Source organism: Peromyscus leucopus, unplaced genomic scaffold, assembly GCF_004664715.2.
Source record: "Peromyscus leucopus breed LL Stock unplaced genomic scaffold, UCI_PerLeu_2.1 scaffold_334, whole genome shotgun sequence".
Lineage (NCBI taxonomy): Eukaryota > Metazoa > Chordata > Mammalia > Rodentia > Cricetidae > Peromyscus > Peromyscus leucopus.
Genome location: NW_023505216.1, coordinates 1 through 23,132, shown reverse-complemented (window position 1 = coordinate 23,132; position 23,132 = coordinate 1). Strand labels below are relative to the sequence as shown.

General features: G+C 49.6%; 1 protein-coding gene across 1 annotated transcript in view; it reads left to right on the top strand.

Moving 5' to 3' along the window:
* Usp48 (ubiquitin specific peptidase 48) overlaps positions 1–12,890 on the top strand; it is a 59,809-nt gene extending 46,919 nt beyond the window's left edge. Inside the window, exons 24-27 of the mRNA XM_037201912.1 lie at positions 4,139–4,264; positions 6,967–7,015; positions 9,430–9,456; positions 10,380–12,890. Coding sequence (XP_037057807.1) covers positions 4,139–4,264; positions 6,967–7,015; positions 9,430–9,456; positions 10,380–10,402 — 225 coding nt within the window. The 3' untranslated portion in view covers positions 10,403–12,890. The remainder of the gene's footprint in view (positions 1–4,138; positions 4,265–6,966; positions 7,016–9,429; positions 9,457–10,379) is intronic.
* Positions 12,891–23,132: the final 10,242 nt, after the last annotated feature.

Here is a 23,132-nt window from a genome sequence, read left to right as displayed (position 1 = left end):
TGCAATGGTATGTCTCAAGCCCTTGGCAGAAAGAGCTGATAAATTCAAGATGTCCAGGAAAAACAATCTGGCCCCTGTGGTTTGAGTCACTGCTGGGTCTCCAAAGTTGACCACGCTTCCCTGTCTGCTGCCTTCATGTGGCGGCCTTCATGGCTATGCCGTTTTCTTGCTGATATTTATCATTGTAATTGAGGCAAAAGTACAGGCTTCCTTTGAGGGTGTTATGTGTCCCAGATTGTCCTAAGAACAGCATTTCCCTTGATTGAACCCACTGTTCTGAAAATAAATGTGTTGGCATAATATCTTCCTCTGTTGTTGTGCCCTTTACATCTGAGAAGGCTTGTTTCCATCACCAGTTTTCTGCCTGTCAGTGGTAAACCTCGAGCATTCAAACCCTTTAAATTACAAAAAGAGCCCCTGTGGACAAGGATGCTTCTAAAAGCCTGTGCTGCTCTTATTATGGTCACTGTTTTTGAAGAATAAATCAGAAGGCAGCAGAAATAACATCTCCACCCGAGAGTGTCTTACCTGCATGGATGAACCGCTGTTCAGATGAAACCCCGCCCCCCACACGCTATTTAATATCTTTGTGGCATTTCCTCTCATCTCCCACTCTTGTTTCAAAGAGTGCTGTGAATCAAACAGGACTGAAAGAAAGGTGGTGGGCTGGAATTTCCTCTTGCTGCTCAGTAGTGGCTTTAAGAGCAGCCGTGACCCTCCTGCCTCAGCGCTGTGGGCCTGCATGTAGCTCTCCATTGGTGGTGGTAGGTGCTTTTTAAAAAAAGGTTTGCAATTTATTTTCTTTTCTTTTTTTTTTTTTTTTTTTTGGTTTTTTCGAGACAGGGTTTCTCTGTGTAGCTTTGCGCCTTTCCTGGAGCTCACTTGGTAGCCCAGGCTAGCCTCGAACTCACAGAGATCCGCCTGCCTCTGCCTCCCGAGTGCTGGGATTAAAGGCGTGCGCCACCACGCCCGGCTTGCAATTTATTTTCTAATGTAGGAAGGAGCTTTTCCTTTGGGCACACTGCTGTAGGTGAATTGGGTGGCAATGTGCCACAGTGTCAGCCCATGGTTGTAGGTGCTTTACCATATGCTTTTGCTTAGAACCTGAAAGCTTTTTAGGGGTATGGAGAGATGACTCAGTAGTAAAGAGAGCACTTGCTGCATAGAGGACTCAGTTTCAATTCTCAGCACCCACATGGTGGCTCACAACCATGTGTAACTCTAGTTCCAGGAGATCTGATGCCCTCTTCTGACTTTTGTCAGTTCCAGGCATATAAGTGGTCAAATAACATTCATGCAGGCACCAGACTCATACACATAAAATATGTACATCATGAGAAGAAATTTAAAAAAAAAGTTGTTTTGTGTAGTTATTTGTTCATCCAATAATTTAGTAATGCTTCTCTACTGTTGGTTTGGTTTTCTGAACAAATAATCAGATCCAAGCCTAACTCATGCTAAGTCGTCATTCTTCCACTTCCCCTTCTCCAGTGCCAAGTGGACTTCCCCAGAGATGTTATGTCATCGGCCCTTCAGAAGGGGCAGTGTTTGGGCAAAGAAAGGGTGAAGTGGCCGAAGCTCCTGCACTCCCCTGCCTTAGTAATGTGGATCGTGGGAGTCTGGCAGCATGCTCTGCTGTTGGACGGCCACAGTTAGGAAGCCAGGCCCCTGCTAGGCAGTCTGCACCGGGTGCTGACACTTGGGCCCTGTGCTGGCCCACGCAGCTGGGCAGCTGTTTTCCGTGGACCCTGTCTTGATTTGTCTCTTCTCCCAGCACTTCCTCTGTACCACATCACCTCAGCCCTTGTCGTAGAATTGACTGTCTCTTCCCCTGTGTTGTGAGAGAGCCTGCATATACATTGTGTCACCCCATAAGGACTGTTGTACCACCTGTCCTGGAGACTTGCTGGAAGGAGGGCTTGTTCTAGAGTATATTTTTAGTATCTAGCACAGTGCTTGTCATGTGCTGACTTAATGAATGCTACATTCATTGTTGAACACACTTACATGTCTTTGTCTGTAGGTAGTAAGTGTGTTAACCCCTCAGAGATGGTACTGCTGTCTCAAGGGATTTGGTGCTCGTCCCAGCTCATGGTGGGGATGTTTCAGGATATGAAGAAGCAGTCTGATGTTGAGGGGAATGAATGTGACCTTCCCCGTATGAAGTCAGTGTCACCTACCTCCATTGAACTCTGCTGGATGTGCTCATGTACCTATTCCATGTTGGTGTGCTAGTTGGCAGAGTTAGCCTTGTCTGCGTATCTGTCACAGTAGAAAGGTAGGAAAGAGCTTGCTGCTTCAGGAAGATCACTGGCAGTGCCATGCCCACGGCATCTCTTTGAGAAGTTCAGGTAGCATTCTTACCTGGCCAGGGTTTCTATCTGTAGGCTGTATTAAAGTCACTGCTGTGGTAAGCATCACACCAGCCCTTGGTTGCTTCACAGGGAGCTAGGGACTGATTTCGTACAGATGGCCCATATTTCTGCCTCTATGGAGAAGAAAGCATGAAAGCTGGATGACTCCTTTAGCATCAGGGATAACAGTGTATTAAGATGGGGTGTTAAAGAATACATTTGAAGAGTATGTCTTGGCTGAGTATGATAATGCATTCCTTTCATCTCAGCAGAGGTAGGTGGATCTCTGACAGTTGGATGCAAGCGTATCTATATAGTGAGTTCCAGGACATATACATAGTATATATACATACTATATATACATAGTAAGACCCTAAGTCAAAATAAATAACTTGATTATAAATTTTAAGTGAACATTATTAAAATTACCTTTCCTGTTAAGAATAGAAACAGAGCTGGGTGGTGGTGGTGGTACCTCCCAGCACATGGGAGGCAGAGGCAGGTAGATCTCTGAGTTCAAGGCCAGCCTGGACAGGCACCAAAGCTACACAGAGAAACGCTGTCTCAGAAAAAACAGAACAAAAGAATAGAAACAGTGTCACTGTTCGTGTCTGAGTGCCTTTTCAAGACTTCCCTCTACCCTCTGGGTGTAATTATTATCCAGAAATGATTGAAACCATTATTAATTATTTTGTGATTCCAGGAATTGAACCCAGAGCCTTGTCATACTAGATGAGTGTGCTATCACTGAGACAGAATCTCCATTACATTGGCTGGTTGGTCTTCATCTTGATCCTTCTGCCTAAGCCTCCCATGTGGCTGGAAATAAAGACTTACCCCATGAAGCCTGCCTTAAATTCTCTTTAGACTTACTGAATCTGAAAAGATATTGAAGGAACGTGTCAGTGTTTTGGAATGTATATTTGACTTTTGTTACTTGGCCAACCTTGGGGTAAAGCATGTGGCCCTCCTAAAATTATGTTTTGGTTTTCAGATACTCAACACTGAGTGAGTCTAAGAATATATGCCAGTTCTGAGTCTGAATGACACAATTCAGGCTTCTTGCTAAAGAGTGAAAAATGTAGCTGAGCAGTGGTGGAGCACAACTTTAATCCCAGCACTCAGGAGGCAGAGGCAGGCGGATTTGAGTTCAAGGCCAGCCTGGTCTGTAGAGAAAGTTACAGGACTGCTAGGACTACACAGAGAAACCCTGTCTTAAGAAGCAAAAAGAAGCTTAAAATGTCCATATTTATTTTTTGTTTTGTTTTGATGTGTGTGTGTGTGTTTCATTGTTTTGAAGGGGGGGGGGTCTCAAGCCAGCCTGGAACTCCTACATTCAGAAAGTCCTCATGCTTTAACTCCTCTATAAATGGGCTTATAGGTACCAGACAACTCAAGACTAAAAATGTTTTTAAGTGAGCATTCATACTAGTGGACTAGTTCATGGAAATGGTTTTGAGTGACAATATGTACTTGCTTATGAAATGATGTAGGGCAGCTTGGGAATGGGGGCAAGCAACATCTGATAGACTTGGGGCAGCAACAGGGCACTGAAACAAGTGATCTGAATGTATAATTGTCTCTGTTCTGAGCTCCTAAGGCTCAGCCTCCCAGGGACACTCTCTAGCAATGCAGCAAGTGGGCTTGCTGCTTTTGGACTTTGGGGCCTTTTGATTTTTTTTTTTTCTCCCTGTGGTTTTTCCAATCTGTTTTATGTTTTCCAGGGTGTTAGAGGGCTCAGTGATGTTCTTTGTATAGACTTTGTTTCTTTTGTATCTCCACAGATCATGCATGCATTTTCAGTCGCTCCCTTTGACCAGAATTTGTCAATTGATGGAAAGATTTTAAATGATGACTGTGCCACTCTTGGTACCCTCGGCGTCATTCCTGAATCTGTCATTTTACTAAAGGTGAGTAACGGCTGTCCAGCTGTGGCCTCAGGTTTCAGAGCTGCATCCCTGGTTAGTGAGCATGTCCAGTGGTGAAGGAATGCAAGTCTTGAAGGGCAGGGGTTCTCAGTGGCTGGGAGCTTTGGCTCCATCGTGATTATTATCCAGCTCTGTTAGAGTCTGAGGGGAGGTCAGCACATTTCCTCGTGAATCGTCATAGGCTGTGGTGATCTACTGCTTCCTGTACCCCAAAGACAAAGTGAGAAATCTCGTCTTGGTCCTCTCTGGATCTTTATGTGGCTTGGTGTCTGTGCTTTAGAAAGTTAAGATAGACAACCTTGTGAAGAACATCATTATCCCCACCTGATGCCTCCAGGTTGATTGTCTCTGAGAAGAAACCAGCTTCTACAGACCATAGAACTGATTTTGATTCCACTCAGGCAGGGAAGGCTTGAGCTTGGGTCAGCACCAGGACTGACTGACAGCCCAGGAACCACCACACTCAATGACCTGGTCTCTGGTTATGATTCCTGTGATTTTTATGATTTTCCAGCCCCCCCCCTCCTTTTCTTGTGTTCTGTTTTACTTGCCCTGTGTACACACATTCCTTTCAGTTTGCTTATTTTGTTCTTGTTTGAGACAGGGTCTATATAGCCTAGGTTGGCCTTCTGCCTCAGCCCCTGGGTGCTAGGATTCCAGCCATGCACCACTGTGCCTGGATTGTTTTGTTTTGGACTAGCTGGATGGAGAGTTTATCCTTTAAAACCGGGGGGAAAAATGGGTTCAAAAGTGTGGCTTCTTTGCAATGCTTCCCCTCTTTGAGAAAGAGCAAAAGATAGGGACTGCTGCCTGTCGATACTTATAATTTCTTCTGTCATTTTAACAAGATGTTAATTAGATTTCTATTACTGTGTTAAACACCATGACCACAAAGGCAACTTGGGAATGAGGATTTATTTCAGCTTACCGTTATAGTATATGAAGGAGTCGCAGGAGCTAGAGGCCGGCGCCTAGTGGCCGAAGCGGTGGTGGCTTAGACTTCATGTCCTATCCAGCCAGCTTTCCTCTTCTGAGACAGGGTCTCACTATGTAGTGCTGACTGGCCTGGGACTCACAGGTCTACCGTTACCTCTGGAGTGCTGGGATCAGAGATGTGTGCCATGCTTAGTTACGTCTGCTTACTTGTACTACCCAGGAGCACTTGCCCAGGGACAGCACCACCCATATCAGTCTTTAATTACGCGTCCCTCAGATTTCCTTAAAGGCCTAGCTGATGGAGCTGTTTTTGTCAATTGAGGCTTCTCTTCCCATGTAATTCTAGTTTGTGTTAAGTTGCCGAAAGACTAGCCAGGACACAAAATTATGAAAATCTCATTGAGAGTAGACTTCTTGTGAGATAGCTCTAGACACAGTGAGTCTAGCACAGTGGAGTGCTTCAGAGGCATGGACTGATGGAGCTAGAGTTTCCTGCTTGGCCCACAGTCAGGACAAATCCCACAGCCGCTCAGACCCAACCAAGTAAACAGAAAGACTTATATTGTGTGAACTGTTTGGCCTAATGGCTCAGGCTTCTAGCTATCTAGTTCTTACATAAATCTATATCTTGCCAGGTGGCTTGTGGCTTATCTTCACATGCTGCTTGTCATGGCAGCGGCTGGCAGAGTCTCCCTCACTCAGCCTTCCACTTCCCAGAATTCTCCTCTCCTTGTCCCACCTACTTCTTGCCTGGCCACTGGCCAATCAGTGTTTTATTTATACAGAACAATATCCACAGCAGACTGAGGGTCCCTTGTCTGAAGTGCTTAGTGCCAAAGATCTTGGACTTTTGAAATATTTGCATACATATAATGAGGTATGTTTCATACATACACCATATACATTGCCTGGAGGTAATTTTTAGTGTTGTACCTGTGGCCCATGAAAGGAGTTTGGGTATGGGAATTTTGTACTCCAGACATCCTAATACAAGCTCAGAAAGAAAATTTTGGGTTTTGGAATTAGCGACACCCTATACATGCTGGTAAGGAAGAGAGGAGTGCTGAGGTACACGGTTCCGTCACAAAGGAAACCCCGGTAGAATGATGGAAATGGCCTTCCAGGATGGAAATTGGCCTTGAATTTAGCAGGTATTGGATGTGTTTTAGAGAAGGAGTCTTGATCTTCTCCCTCCCAAGGGCTTATTACTTTGTGCCTTCCCTTTGCTTCATTTCTTCGTGGCTAGAAGGACCCTGCTGTGCCAATAACAGTGCATTGTGTGGTAGAATAATCCCAAAGATTGCTGTCCTGGGTGGGCATGTTTTGTGACTTTAGGGGGAAGAACGCAGTGCTCCGCTTACACAGAATGCCAAAGCCATCTAGAGTTGGCAGGGCATTTGGTAAATTTGAGCAAGGCCTCTTCCTGCCCAGTGCCTGTTGTTTGTACAAAGCTAGGCAGCACTGAATGGTTGAGGAACGTTGTCCCTCAGCCACCTGTGAACCAGACTCCTGCTGAAGGAGCCGGCCCAGCTGCTGGCCCTGAGGGATGGATCTGAGCTTGTTCTAGCCAAGACAGGTCCGTCTTTTCCAAGTAAAAATCCCTCTGTAGACTGGGAGTACCACTTTACTTTTCCAAGGCTAGGACTGAGTAGAAAGCTATGAAGTGTGGGACAGTCTTTGGGACCGGTATTGGAACCATGGACCCCCTCCTTCCATGTCGCTCTGAATTGTCTCCGTTTGTTTTCTAGGCTGATGAGCCAATTGCAGACTATGCTGCAATGGATGATGTCATGCAAGGTAAAGACCAGTTTTCTTTCAGGACTTGGTGATGAGCTTTGGATATGGGGTTATAGATAGAAGCTGAAGAGCCCTGGGCTTTACTTTTAACTTTGAAAAAGAGCTACTGCATGCTCTTCAGGTAGAATTTCCCAGTATTTGTCCTAATATGGGGTAAGGGTTTGGAAATGGAAAGCAGGGGGAACAGTCATTGTTTATTAACATGAGGAAACTGGAAACAAACAGGTGAGGCTGGGGAGGACAGAGGTAAAGAAAGAGGAAGTGTGACCCACACAGGAGCAGGGGCTCTGCAGCACAGGGTGGAGGCCTGTGTGCGAAGCAGTCGGACAACTGCACCATGCTGTCCTCGCTCGCCACTCAATCCCAGCACATCTGTGTCACCCCTGGTGCATCGGGTTCCTCAGCTGCAGCTCTAGGAGACGGTTCAGCACTTGGGCAGAGTTAGCACTGGAGGGGCTGTAAAAAGGCCTGTCCACAACAAACGGAAGGGCGGCCCCTTGGCCCTCCATTTGCGCCAGTGCCAGCAACCTGCCTAGTTATGCCAGGGTATCCCTCTCCAGGGAAACAAACCAACACAAGAAAGTCAGTTTCCTAGGTCATCTCCTGAGATGGTTTTGACTCTACTGGCGCCCTGTGATGGAGCTTTTAGAAGTGTGTTAGTTTTACACTTCATAGCTTCAATATAAGCAGCTAGAGTCACGTGACAGCCAAGGACCAAACTAAGAACATGAAAACAAGGGGTGGGTGCCATTGAACAAGCTAAGAAAGAATAATGTAGGACGCACTGGAAAGCTCAAAGATGGCGTACAAACAGCTGGCATAGTAGTGGCACACGCCCGCAGTCCTGGCACTTGGCAACCTCAAGCCAGTTTGGGCTATATAACCGAACTTTTCATATGAACTAAACAAAAACTGCAGATAAATGGGTAGCAAGAGCATATATAAGAAAGGGACATTTGGGGGGGGGGAATTCATAGGAATAAAACCTGATTGTCTAAGGGTACACCATAGTGAAGAACCTAGTGATGCTTTGCCTGGATCGAGGTGGGAACTTCAGGTGACCAAGTCTGCTCACATGCCTGATGGCTCTTAAACCTACAGAGAGCCTCTGAAGTTTCCTGCCAGCATGCTATGCAGGGATGGACTATTAAAGGGTTGGTAGAATAAGAAGGAAGTTACTGGGACCAGGCATGGGAACAGGAAGTACGAGGAGATTTCCGAGCCCAGGCTGTATGGCAAGTAGTATAGTAGTCCAGATTTGGGGGGCTGGACATGGGTTTTAGGATGAGCTCTCTACAAGGATGATGGAAGTGATGGAGACAGCCTTGACCAGATTACTGAAGCAGGATGCAGAAGAGACAAAGTAAGTGGTTAATGCAGGAGTTAGCAGACGTTAAAAGAGAGCACGTGAGCAAGGGAACTGGAGGCACCAGTGGCCATTGGGGGACACACTTGGTATTGCCAAGGTGGTGCAGGTGGTAGAAGAGCCAGATGTTCTTCAGTGGAAGTAAATCAGAGGCTAAGATATGGAAAACAATAGAAACATTTTTTAGAAAGAAAACTAAGCCAAGTGTGGTGGCCTATGCCTATAGCTGAGACAGGAGAATTGCCACAAGTTCTAGGCAAGTCTGGCTTACATAGTATGAGATCCTGTCTCAGAAGTAATTCAGGTAGAGCTGAAGTGGTTAGGAGTGGATAGGAGCTCTTGTTTTTCTTCTAGAGGATCCAGGTTGCTTCCCAGCATCAACATAGTTGCTCACAATGATTTGTAACTCCAGTTCAAGGGGGTCCAACTCCCTTCTGATACCTGCAGGCACCAGACATGCATGGGGTGCACAGGAATATACGTAGACAAAACACACACATAAAAAATGAAATCTTTGGGCTGGAGAGATGTCTCAGAGGTTAAGAGCACTGACTGCTATTCCAGAGGACCTGAGTTCAATTCCCAGCACCCACATGGTGGCTCACAACCATCTGTAATGAGATCTGGTGCCCTCTTCTGGCCTGAAGGGATACATGCATGCAGAACACTGTATATGTAGTAAATAAATCTTTTTAAAAAAATGAAATCTTTAACAAATAAAAAGGAAGGAAACTAAATATCAGAAGAAATTACTACAGAATCTCACAGTGGCATCTGTCATGTGGGAGTGAGTGACAGGAGGAGAGAGCTCCAAGGGGTCAGCCGTGAGGTCTCCAAGCATGCCACAAGCATTTGCCTTTCTAAATGGTGCATGTGTGACTTTGATGACAGAAGGTCATCAGATCATTGCTACCATAGGTTCAGAAGGAACCATTCCCGGTGACTAAAGCAATTAGAAGTTATTTTCAACTTATCATCTTGAGGCATTTGACATGCTCTCACTAACTGACAGGCAGTCTTTCACTCTGGAATTCTTTTCTTTCTGCAGTTTGTATGCCGGAAGAGGGGTTTAAAGGTAAGGCATTTGTCATGCTTCCTCCATGTCAGAGCCATGCTGTGACTCTCTATTAAAGTGAAGGCTGTAATTTGATTTTAAAATTTAATCCAATCCAAGTCTCGTGACTGGAATTAATTTTAGCTGAAAGCATTTTTATTCCAGCTTCTGGTTATCGTTTTCAGCACTGAGGCCTCAGATCAGGCCTGTGTGTGAGGAATTTTCCTCATTTTCATTTTGGGGAGATTGGAAATTAGTAACATTTCTAGATTTATATTTAACCTTCTGCCTAGTGCTCCAATCAGCTCCATCTCAGCAGGGCTGCAAGTGTGTATGTAACTGGTAAGAATTAATGGTGGGAGACTATGCTTACATCAGGTCAGTGCAGGCTTTGTTAATTATGAAGATTTTTCAGGTGGAGACAGCGGTTCCTCAACACTGTATCTGTACAGACAGTTGGCATGTGTAGATGCAGGAGCTGAGCTGGTTCTCTGCTCACCACTCCCATGGTCTGTGGCAGGTTGGGAGTTTTCCCCAAATAGGATTGAATTAAATGCCAGCAGTTCCTCACTGGGCAGTGCCAAGGCTCCTGGCCTAAATACCTCCTTCCTCCCCGTGTGGCTTTGTTGTCTGCATGTGAGCGTCACAAAGGAACGCCTGGCAGGGTCCAAACAAAACAAAGTAAAATTTTCCTTTATGGCCTTGAAATGAAAGCATCAATCAAACCCGGTTAACTTGTGTGATGTGCATAGGAAACCATGGCTGTCAACCAAAATGTGATTTCCCTGAGAGCTTGGAGTCTGCTAGTATTTTGTCTTGATCCTCAGTGCCAAGGGCCCTTGCATTCATTTATTATGGTGGATATTCCCTGTTGACACGTTCTTGCCAAACAGAATACACAAACTCATAATTTCAGCCATCCCTCCACATGTGTTCTATTTCAGGTACGGGTCTGCTTGGACATTAATCTTTGACCACTTGCTGACTGCCAAGGAATAACCAGAAAGGAAGAGGAATTTGACATGTTAGGGCATTAAAGAAAAAGTGGATTTAAAAATTAAACTATTACCTGGCTCTTCCAAAAGGCAAAAATCTATTCAAAGAGACTGTCCCTATTGCCTTATGTCAAATAAAGCAGATTGCACTGATGGACGCCAGAGCTGAAGGAGATGTTTCAGATTTTCTGTGTAAGAGGTGCTGGGAGGGGGGCGAGTAAGCAGAGTAGCAGGAAGAGTAAATCATGTTTACACGAGATTTGGAGCCACAGGAGGGAGCAGAGTCCCGGTCAGTTTCATGCAGATGGCCTGGTCAGTAGTGGATTTGTGTGGAAGTGCATGGGATAGCGTCCTGCTCTGAACTCCAAGTGACTGTCTAGAGACACGACCTGCTAAATCAATACCTGTCTTTGACCCATACTCACCTTTCAATAAAGCATGGAAGTGAAGAATTTGCCAGTGTGGAACATGTCTCCAGAGCTCTACTGCAGGTCAGCCGTAGTCCTGCCACCCGATGGATGTATGGCAGTGCTGGGTAGGAGGGCACCTTTGTGCTTTCCTTGTCAAACTAGGCACCATCGTTTCAGAGATGATGGGTAATGTTCAGTGTGTGGCAGTGAAGCAAATATTCCCTGAACACTGGCAGAAGGACTGAAGAGTGCGAGCTGGACTGACGCTCAGCAGGACAGTACGGGCCTCCCCTCCTCCAGCTCCACTTCCCGGACCTCACTTTGAAAAGCGTCCTTCTGACATCCCTTAGAGGGACATTTGAAAGAACATGCAGGGTGTGCTGTCTCCTCCAACTCAGGACTACTGTTGGTAGGAAATAGTCTAAGCAGCATCTGTATCTGCAGGAACAGAGGGGTTTTAATGGAGCGTGAGGCTGGGGTTGGGTTGGGAAGGTTGGCCTTTTGTATTTTTTCTGTTGAGTAGGTATGGATGTTTGTGGCCCAGATGCTGACACAGGCTTTTTTTTTTTTTCCTTTTTTTTTTAACCTCTAGTTTAAAAGGTTTTAAACCTCTTTGCTTAACTTATAAAAAGAGCCGATCTCAACATTAGTAGCATCTTTTGATAGCTCTCCGTCAGTGTTTATGGCTGCTAGGTAAAACTCCAATGTAGTGTTTGTGTCTGCAATGAAGAGTTGGTGTGCTGGAGGAGGTGAAGAGCCCTGGGCAGGGCCGGAAGAGTTACACACCTTCCACACTTCCCGGAAAGCTACCCCAGGAGCCCATGCTGTGAACACTTGGACTCAAGTGACCCGTGTTTCCAGTTCTGTCCTTTTGAACACCACGGAAATGGGACCAAGCCTCACTCAAAAGAGCTCTTTCCCAAGGCCACGACACTTAAAAGGTCGCCAAGTGTTTGACAAATGACCTTTACATCCTTGCAAAGAAGCCTGGAGCCAGTGGCTCTGTGACAAGGCACTAGCAGAGCCTCAGCGTCACACACAGGTGGTGGTGGGCATAAGTGACAAAAGGAAGCGTTTCTCCCCTCTTCCTGGGATTGGATGCCGACGAGCCAGTAGTTGTAGAAATCTGATAGGCTTTTCCCAGGTCGCAGTGGACGGCTTGGAAGGTTTGTTGCATAGGCAGCCTCCGTTTCTTTGCATCATGTTAACAAAGTAACAACCATTAACTGAGGCAGATGCAGGTGGGGTAGACCCAGTTTCAGCCACTCCGTGCTTCCACTCTGACTCCCCGCAAACTCAGCCATCGTCCCTCACACTGCAGAGTCTTATTGGAGCTGCAGCTCCGGCCCCAGAAAGAAGGCCACTCCCGAGCAGCTTGGAACCCCTGGGCTGCTGCTTCTTCACAGCTTGAAGTAGACATTTTGGGAGAAAATGCACGTGTATTTAACAGTTCCTGCTTACTAATACGTGCTGTTTGGTTGGCTTCTGAGATGGGGTGACTTTAAAACATAGGCTAGCTGTTCTACTGGGTTCTAAATGGCATTAAGTGGGTTCTAAAAAGCTGCTTTCAGAAATGGCATTAAACCAGATTATGATACTCTATAGGCTTCTCCTTTGTTTCCTTTTTCTTTCCCAGACAGGGACTCCTGTAACCAGGTTGGCCTCAGACTCACTATAACAGGATACCCTTGAACTTCTGATCTTCCTACTTCCTCCCAGGTGCTGGGATTGCAGGCATATGGCCGCTGACAGGTTTCCTGTGGTGCGCTGAGACCGGAGCACAGGGCATCGTGCAGGCTAGACAAATACTCTGCTTACTGACCTACATCCCCAGCTCTCCCGTCTGTATTTCTGATCATTCTTTTATCCCAAGCAAATGTGTAGAGTTCCCTATGCTGAAACGGTTATTGCCATTACCAGACATGTAGGCTATCATTTGATGTCTTCATTCCCTGAGAGAACTTTGTTTTCTGTATTTATGAACTTTATTGTTGAGAATCACTGTTGTTAACCTTTCTGCCAAATTAAAGACACTTGTCTCTTTCCACGGATGTTAGTCCAGAGTGAGTTCTTTGTCCTCTCACCTGTCAGTCTTCTGTCCTGTGTCTGATCAGATCCTGATCAACAGTAGCCACTGCTTTTGATAGCTAAGGGATGGTTTGTCTCTGTACAGAGCAGAGAAGCCTGTATTTCCTGTTCTGTAGTAGCCAGGCAGGTCACCAAGTGCTCAAAGGTAGTCAGGGTACAGGGTGGTAGGGCAGAGTGCAGGCATGTTAACAGTGCTGATCAGGAACCTGTTCAGACCCCATAACATGAAAGGGTAGACAACCCTGAGCAGTTCTCCTTAGGGCAGCTCTTTCTTGATGGTGGAGGTGTGCCTAACCCTGACACGCGGGCCTGGGTGTGTAGGAAGGGTCCACATGGATTCCCAGTAATTCTACCTTTGTTAGCAAGGAAAGCTGCTGACCGTGGTCTCTGTTGTTTCCTCATCTCTGAGCACCTCCTGCCCTGCTCACCCCAGCTTCTGGAGGATTAGGTGTTCATGCACAGTCTGAAAGCCCGCTGAGGGATCCAGAAGCCTCTGCTCTGCCCTCACCGAGTACTTAAACATTCCACTCTGCAGGCTGTGGCGGTGACTGGCCGGCCAGCCAGGTGTTCATTAACCTCTTTCATAGATCTTCCCCTTTAGCCCGTATCACCAGAGCCAGTGACTAAACAACACACGGCTTGAGCCCTTGTTTATCAGCAGAGACGTGCTGAAAAGCATTCAAAACGCCGTTAGAATGTGTGCGGGAGATTTTTGCCTTTCTGATGGGCAGTCCTTGCCCCCGAAGGGCAGCTTCAATTGTTTTGATTTCCATTGCCAATAACGTCAGAAACATCTCTGTGACTGCACAGTCAAGGGTGTGCAGGCGCCAGGGTGCCTCTTGGTGCTTCATTGGTAATTCTTGGCTAGAGAGGGGTGGTTTTTTATTGTTCATGGATTGTTGAAGTTTTTTGTTGTTTTTTCAAGACAGGGTTTCTCTGTGTAGCTTTGATACCCGTCCTGGATCTCCCTCTGTAGACCAGGCTGGCCTCAAGCTCAGACATCCACCTGGCTCTGCCTCCCCAGTACTGGGATTAAAGGTGTGCACTACCACCACCCAGCTGGATTGTTGAAGTTTTACAAGTAATAATCGTTCAAGAGTTGAGAACTAGAAACAGTTGTCTCGTGTGTTCCCCACAAACTCCAGAACCAGTCGTACTGAGCCAAGTTACCACTTGGCAAGTTGTAGGAAGGAGTGGTGGAACCATTGTCACATCTGGCACCTCTGCGCCTTTTTCAAGCTGACAGTGGTCTGCCTTTGGGATTGAGACCTGTGCTGGTGTGTCACTGTCTAAGCCTTTGCTGTGTCCTGTCCAGGGGAGGCAAGTCTTCTACAGGAGAGCTGCTTCAGCATAACTGGTTTGAGACGGGTTTTCTCGGTGTCCCTGCCTGTCCTGGAAGCCTCTGCCTCCCAAGTGCTGGGATTAAAGGCGTGAGGCACCATTCCCGGCCTTTGTCTTCCTTGTTTTCACACGGGGCCTCACTAGGTAGCACAGTCTAGCCGTGAACTTGTTGATCCAGTGTTAGCCTCCACAGTGTTGGGAGTATGGTATGGGTTACCATTTCCTGCTTGTATTGGTCCCTCTCTGACAGGGGCTTAGCTAGGCTGGCCTAAAACTGTAGGCGGTGTAGACTTTGAACTGCTGCTCTTCTTGCCTATAAGAGTCCGAGTATGCATCAGCACACCTAGTCTTAAGTGGTGCTCAGGACCTCATACACTGCTAGGCAAGCATTCTAACTAACTGATCTGCCTCCCTGGGCCTATGTTGCCCTCAGAGAGTGTCATCTGCTCCCTACCCCGGAACATAGACAGTGAAAGAAACTTCCTGCATTGGCTTGGCCAGCACCTCGGGCAGCCAGGGCCTGTCATTAAAGCTGCTGTTGGACATGGAGGAGCCAGCCCTGTAGCAGCAACTGTTGGGGCTGCTGGGTTTCAGATAGAGGGTAATGCTGCCAGGCCAGGCAGGCCCTGGGCCACAGGAAATGGGGACACACTCCAGGGAAGCCACCGCCTGGGTTGGACCATGGCCGGCTGGCACACTGGCCTCTGCACACTTGTATCTGGCTGTTCCTGCCCCCGCCACTCCTGTTTTGTAAACAGGGACAGCCAGCTCCTTTTATGATCCTGGGCAAGTGCGTTCCTAGTTGAACATCCGGAAGTTTGCTGTGTGGACATTGTCAAACATTCTCCCTGCTGGGTAGAAGGAGAAAGTGGGGCCTCCTGGTACATCAGGCACTGTTCCCACGCTTCACTCCCCGACTCCCCGACTCCCTGGAGGATGCTCCAGGTGTGCCTTTGGAAAGTTGCCAAACAGGGCTGACTCTGAGGACTTGTCAACCCCAGAGCTGCCTCTGGGCAGTTTGTGTCTGAAGACTTTGCAGTAGCGCCTCACCTTCCCAGACGAAAGAGGACCCAGCCTGTGCTCACTTGTCAGATTCTGAAACCAGACTGTACTGTTCCTTCCACTGGGAGCCAGAGTTAAGCCTGAAATGGCTGTTCCTCAAACCGTCGCAGGGAAAGCTGTCCTGCTTCTGGGCTGGCTGGGACCCCTGCCGTCAGGACGTGATCATCCTATTTGCGAGCCCTGGCCATGGCATTCTCAGAGTCCACCAGAGGTTCTCCGATGGGCACATCTGAGAAGAGAGCTAGAGTTAGATAACACCCCTTTCTGAAGATTGGTTACCTAGCTCCTAGGCCCTGCACGGCATACCTGGGGGAGCCTTAGCATGAGTGTTTCCTAGATGCAGGCCCTGTGGGAAGTCTCGGCCTTGCTTTTTCTTCCTTCCCTTTGTCAGAGCCGGCAGAGGTAAGTGTCTTTCCCAAGGGGCATCCTTTCTGTTTTAGAACACAATGCAGAGGCTGCAGATGTGCAATATATGTTTCCATTCTTAGCCTCAGATGTCAAAGCATTTGAAGCCAGCTCGCTCTTAGTGATTGCAAGGACAAGGTGGTAGCTGGGTTGGACATATTAAGTAAGGAGGAGAAAGCTTGTGCCTAGAGGCAGCCATGCGTGAGTGGTCAGTGCTGAGTGGTTTGGATTGAAATAGGCCAGGGAAAGCAAAGCTCCAGGGCCTTTGTCCAATCTTCCCTTCAATCCATGCCAGGCTGCACACACAGCCCCCTTCATAGGCACGTGTTGCCTCCTCCCCAGGGCCTCTGGCCATCTCAGAATGGCGCCCTCCAGGACCCACAAGAGATTATAAACCTCTCATTGAGGAGGCTTTCTGCAAAGAGGAAAAGGCTGTAATTGTAAAGCTCCTTGGTTCTAAAGAAACAGACCTGGAACAGAAAAAAAAGACTTCTTTTCTCTGCTCGGCCAGTGTCAGGCATGTTCAGTTCCCCCATGCAAATAAGCACCACAGCCCTGAGAAACTTTTCAGTCTACGGGTCCAGAGCACAGAAGGACAAAGCCCATAACAGTACAGCTGAGCTTTTTGCTCGATGCAGGATTTCTTTTTGTTTTTCTGTCTTTTGAGTCTCAATATATGCCTGAGAGATAGACCTTGACTCTTCCTCTACCTCCTGAGCGCTGGGCTCCCAGGCCTCACTGCCATACTTAGTTTATGGGCTGCTGGGGATTGAACCTAAGGGCCCATGATGCTAGGCAAGCAGTCTGCCAACTGAGCTATATCCTCACCTAGTGCTCTACCACTGAACTACATTCTAGGCGCTAGTTTTTTAAGTTGGGCATGGTGGCTCATTTCATCCCAGCACTCAAGAGGCAGAGGCAGGTGGATCTCTGAGTTAAGGACCAGCCTAGCCTACATAAAGAATTCCAGGACATCCAGAGCTACATAATAGGCCCTGCCCCCTGCTGCCACCTGCCCCCTCCCCCCAAAAAAAAGAGCTAAGGTGTCCAGGGAATTCTTGAATTCTGAGTAGCTTGGGCAGGCTTTGAACCTGGGATCTTCCTATCTACCGAGTAGCTAGGATTTCAGGTTTGAATCATCAGATTCAGCTCCCTAGTGTATTTCTACACCACCTGCTGCTGTCTGCTTTTCCCTTGGGCCCAGGAGGGACACTTCAGTTTAATAAGCTTCCTGGAGCAGGCTGTTGTCCATCCGTCTGTCTGCAGGGCCTTTGTCAGGCTCCAGGCGCCGAACCACTAACACAGCTGGGAAGGAAGAGGCCTGTTTGGGGAAAGGAGTTGGGAATCGAATCGGGAAGAGGCGCGGGGATTGTGCTTGAAATTGAATTCAAGTTCTGCCTTGCCGTGTACAAAAAAAACCAAAGGATGCCTAGGAGAACCCTGGAATTTGGACTTCTGAGTTGGGTGAAGCTAGTCCATCACACACTGGCCAGAAGGTAAGTAGGCATTTGGGTGTCATTTCCTAGTTAGGGCTGGTTCTACCAAGCATCAGCAAGAACCAAGGCTGTGCAGATTATCCCTGCCAGAGACAGTTGCCACCCCACCTCAAGGTCCCATCCCCATCCCTACTAGGGCCTGGGACAGCCTCATTCAATTTCTTCTCTCTCTCTCCCCCCCCCCTTGGAGCTGAGGACCAAACCCAGGGCCTTGTGCTTGCTAGACAAGCGCTCTACCACTGATCTAAACCCCCAACCCCTCTTCCCTCTCTTTATAGCTTTTTTATAGTTCCTAGAGTGTTTTTCTGTAGAAATCAAAGAGACTGCTAGGGTGTTCTCCAGGAGCCCCGTCAGTGCCCAGCTACCTGTGGTACACATGTCCAGGGCCACTACACCAGTAGCATTGACACTCCGGAAAAGCTGGAGCCCAGGTGCTCTGCAGTCTGTCCATCCGTGTGAGATGCTGGGCTGTGGCCTCCACCCCATTCACACTACTAGGAGAGCTTGCAAGGAGAGAACATGCCCACTGCTCAGCCTTTTCCCATGGGGGAGGATAGCATGAGGGATTTCCTCTAATCTCCCTTGAGGTGAGTGAGGTCCCTGGGGGTCTGAAGTCTGGCCAAGTCCTGCAGCAGCTGGTGTAAGGGTTGCCAAAGCCCCAGATCATTTCCTTAATGAGATGCAGTCCCTGTGGCTCAGGAAGTAAGAGTGGGAGTGGAGGGTACTCATGAACTAAATTCAAGATTTGAGTCGTTTCTCCTAAGTCCTACCTTGACCTTGGACAGTCCCCGAATATAACGGATGAAAAAGATGGAGGTTCTTTCCACCACTCTTGCAGCCTCAGTTTCCCCAGTTAGAACAATGAGTGAGACCCAGAGATAGTAAAGGTCTGCTCTGATGTGTGACTTTGGTCATGATCTTGCATCTATCAGGAAGGCTCTGGCACAGGTCTGCACCGATGCGGACAACCTCTGTCCCTGGCCTCAGGAAGAGGGATGTGTGTGTGTGTGTGGGGGGGGAGCCTTGCGTTCTGTTGGCCATCAGTAACTAGAGTCGGTGGGCAGGCCCAAGAGCCCGGGCTGCTGGCAGCCTCTAGGTGACCTTGGCAGCTCTCTTCTTTTCCTGGGTCCTCCGAGGTTACTCTTACTAGATGGAGGGTCCTCCTGCCTTCCCTCCACCCTTGTAGCCTAGGGTGGGGCAGAGAAGAACCTAAGGAGAAGCAGGGAGCCACGGACTAGTGGGCCTCTCTCTGTTCCCGCCCCAGCGTCGCCATGGAAGAGTGTCCCCCACCTCACAACTCTCTGGTCGCCCCGCTTGCCCCAGAACTTGTCCTTCGCAGCCTAGGCTGTCGGCTAGAGCCTCCAGCACTGCTACTGTCTGGCTGTGCAGCCCTGAGCTTGTCTCTACACCTCTCTGGGCCTTAGTTTCCCTACCTGTTAGATAGGGGTACGCAGCAGGGGTGGCCTCCCTGCCGCTCCCGCGCCTGGGGCTCAGGCTCCGCAGTGAGGGGGGAGCGGCGCCGGGAAGGAGCGATCCGCGGTCACGTGACGTCCCCCTCCCCGAACTGCGGCGGCGGCGGCGGCGGCGGCAGCGGCGACCGCGTCCCGGCAGAGCTGCAGCAGCAGCTGAGGGCACCCCAGTGCCGAGCCCAGGACGCCCCGGCCCAGGCCCGCGGTGAGTGCCGGCTCCGTGTAGGGGATCTGGGCGATGAGGGGCGCGGCCAGGCTAGATGGCGGCGTGGCGGGGCGGGGGACCCCCGCGGGCACCAGCCATGCCGCGGGGCAGGCTCGGGTTCCACCCTAGGTGCCCCGAGTCCTAGGCGACATCATTCTTGTCACCCTCCGGGGGTGGGGGGACGGCAGAGAAGTGGGCGCACTGGGGAGAAGCCAGCCCGGCATCCCCAAAGGGAGGCATTTTGCTCCTCTGAGCAGGGAAGTCGGGGTCCTCTGGCCATCGCCCTGGGCCTTGATGTCCTTGCATCTCCAGGTACATAATGCATCCCTGCCCGTCCCGATCCACCGCGGAGGGGGACACTGGCGTCACGCAGTCCTTATTGCCACCCCTGGCTCTGTTGGCTCTGAGGGTTGGTGGCAAATCCACTGGCAGTCACCACTATGCCCTGCAGGCCCTTGGGAGCCCTGCTGATGTGACGGCTTGGTGAAGAAACCTTGTGTGCACCCCCTGTATCCACCCCCCGAGTGTGTGTGTGTGTGTGTGTGTGTGTGTGTGTGTGTGTGTGTGTGTGTGTGTGTGACCCCTGTACCCATCCCTCTCCAAAGCTTGACCTTGCGGGTGGCTGTCACAGCATAGGCCTGAGTGAGGTAGGGTTAGGAAGGACATCCCACCCCTCTTCACATGGTATATTGGCATTTGTCCCTGTCCTTCAGTCCCCTCCCTGCCTAAGTCAGAGGGCCAGACACCTATTGGCTTGCAGGAGGGATGGGGAGAGAATCCTGCCAGGTATGAAGCAGAGGAAAGGTCAAGAGGAAGTAGGGGTGAAAGAATTCCTCTTCCTCTCCAAGGGAGCTGACTTGTGTGTGTGGTACCCCACCGATACAGGACCTCCTAAAAACGGTTGAGGGAAGAAGTTGCTGGACACAGCACTGATGCGTGTCTAGGTCAGCAGGACTAGGTTGTGTTCAGACCCCTGCCCCGTGGGGTTCCCCTGTGGGACCTCAGCCTGATTCCAGGGCCCCCTGGCAGTGGGAAGACCTGGGCAAGGAGTAGGTATGCCTTTTGGCCTTGAAAAAGATTCCAGGGTGATAATTAACCTGCAGTGAACACCTGCCCTGTCCACCTTCTCTAGCCACGGCAGGATTCGGTCTCCCTGACAGAGGTGGGGGAACTGGCCTGGCCGGGCTAAGTCGATGGTGTGCGGCCCTGGGTTACCTGGAGCTGGGGCTACAGTCAGATTTTTTTTTTTTTTTTTTTTTTGAGATAGAGTCTCACTATGTAGCCCTGGATGGCCTGGGCTCAGCCAAGTGGAGGGCTCACCGTGGGCTGTGGCCCTTTGCTAACCGTGGGGGGCGTGGGGTGCCTCGGGATGGAGATAGGGAAGATGGGGAGCAGGTCTAGAGTCTGAACTTGCAGCAGCCCCTCTTCCGGTGGCTATGACGTTCCCCACCAGGCCTGGGCCGGCTCATTGCCTCATTTGAGAAAAGCCCCCCTCCCCTTCTCCCCAAGATATTTGCCTAGAGTGGTCCCAGGGACCCCCTTTGCCGCTCTAAACATCACCGATCACAGGGGACAGCAGGGTCCTTTCTCTGGCCTGTGGGTGTACAACAGGCCTTCTCTTCACCTTGACATTCTCTTGTCCGTGGACTTCAAGGCACATCCATCCATCCCCACCCCCACATCAGGGTCTGCACAGGTAAAAAGGGAGGGAGGCCTGCGAGCCTTGCCCTCTGTTCCTGCCCCTTCCCCGCCGTCACGTTTCAGAACAGAGAGACCCTTCAAGGACTCACTCCTGGGCAGGTCAGTCTCCCATGCCACCTGTCTGTCTTCAAGGCCTTTGTTCCGGCTGTCAGACTGCTGAGCAGCTACACGTGCTGGGCAAACAACCTCGACCCTCGCACAGCCAGACCCAAACACAAACACAGCTTGACCCACAAATACCCTGAGACATAGACTCAGGAACACACAGCCATACTCTACCCTGTCTGACCCCACCCACCCCGACAGATGCCACCTCTGTGACTAAAAGCAAGCTTCTTGAAGCCTTCATGGGGGGGGGGCTTTTCTACCTCAGTGGCCTCCAGTGTGCTGGCAGGATACACGAACATACAGAGAACACGTGGAGGCCCTGTGCCCTTAAAAAATGAACCTGGCAGACATGCTCAGGCGCCCACATGGATTCACGCTTGCACGCGTGCCTGGCATCAGCTTCCTGCGCGTGGGATGTAGCTGCCTCGTCACCGGTGAGGAGTGGCAGAGACCCCTCTGAACATCCCCCTCCCCAGCCAATCCTTACCTCACTCCCTCTTTCTGCTTCCTATGAACCCAGCTAGGGATAGAAGAGCAGCCTTTGAAACTGCCTTGTGAGTTTTACATTGTCACCTGCCTCTGTTCCTACCCTACACATACCCAAAGGGCGGTTTGAGAGTCTCTCCCCTTGCCAGCCTGGCCTTGAGGGGGCCAGTCCGCAGGTCTCTCCTGAGACCACACAGGACCCAGCACAGGCTTGAAACAGCTACTGCCCCGGTTCCCTTCCGTCTGCTGCCTTGGCAGTGCCTGGCCAAGTTCTGTTTTCGGCTCCCCCGCTCCACCCGACCCCAGTAGGGCTGGAGGCCAGCTGGTGCGAATGTAAAGAATCCTTAGATATCTCTGCTCACCTTTTCTCAAGGCAGAGCGACTGCTAGGCTGGGCCCTGGCACCCTGGCTGATTTCCTGCCCCCTCCCCCGACACAGGGTTTCACTGTGTAGCCCTGGCTGGCCTTGAACTCAAAGATCCACCTGCCTCTGCCTCCCGAGTGCTGGGATTAAAGGCGTGTGCCACTGCCCAGCTCTGGCTGAGCTTCTTATGAGCCTCTTAGAGGTTGGCATCTCTGGGAAGCTGCTACTAAAAAGGGGTTTGGGTAGGCTGAGGTGAGGCCTCCTTGGCGGGCAGATGCTAGATTAGGGGCAATGAGGAACTGTTCCATTATGCTCATTTGGGCCCCACCCCAGACAGCTGAGAGTGCTGATTCCCAGTGCAAGCTTGGCCCTTTCTCTAGCTGGGTGTGCAGCCAGGCGAATCATGTCCTCTCTCTGGGCCCAGCTCAGGTGCTGGGAAGCAGTTTGGCCCAGCTGGGTAGTGAGTGGCTCAGAGGTATGAAGAGGCAGCCCCTTGCCAATGAGAAAGGGAAGTGTGGTTCAGCTGGGCAGTGCGATCATGAGAGGGCCCTGGCTGGGGGCTTTCTGTGGGCCAGAAGCTCTAGGTCTACCCTAGGCTACATAGGCTTTGAATTTCAGAGGCAGCCATCCCGAGATCAGCCCAAGGAATAGGGGGACCCGAGGGCAGGAGGCTGCAGTTGGTGTGCCCATCCTTTTGCAGCATGGATGTTCCTAGCCTTTAAGATAGGCTCTATTTTTAGGGCTGAAGACTGACATTTAGCAAGCAGGTGATTTGGAAAAGATGCAAGGAGAGGAATCTGAAAGGTACTGGTAGGGAGGTACCCCCAAAACAGAGAGGATCCTTTTACATTGGAAAACAGAAACAACACATCCAATCTACTGTGTCCCAGCACAGCACCGCCACCCGCTCAGCAAGCGCTTAGTGAGCGTCTCATACACACAGGCCAGAAGGACTGGGGACAGAGGTGACCTGGGAGTGGGATGTGACACTGGGCTTGTTGCCTGTGAAGAGTTGTGAGGTTCAGAGTGCTTTGACTGCTCTGTCAACATGAGACCACCCTCCTGTCAGGGTGAGCACACGTTTTTGATTCTCTGTTAACCAGTTGCATGGTTTGGGGTGTTTCCCTCTCTCTTCCTGAGGCTCTTGTTTCTTTATCTGTAAAGCAGGGACCGTGGGTTGTTTTTTTTTTTTTTGTTTGTTGTTGTTTGTTTTGTTTTGTTTTTTAAGTACTAAAATGATTAACAGAGGTGGTGGTGTACAGCTTTAATACCAGCACCTGGACTAAGACAGGTGGATTTCTGGAAGTTTGAGCCAGCAGGGTCTACATAGCAAGTTCAAGGCCAGCCAGAACTATGTAGAGACCATCTCCAAAAACAAAACCCCAATAAAATAAATTAAGACATAGGATAGGAATTATCAAGACTCTAAATCCGATCCGAGTTGGCTCGGCAGTGAACACATTGGAGGGCAAAGTCAGGAGGATCTTGAGTTCACGGCCTATCTGGGCTAGAGATGGAGACCATATCTAAAACAACCAAATAATGAAAAATGCTGGACCTAGTGGCAC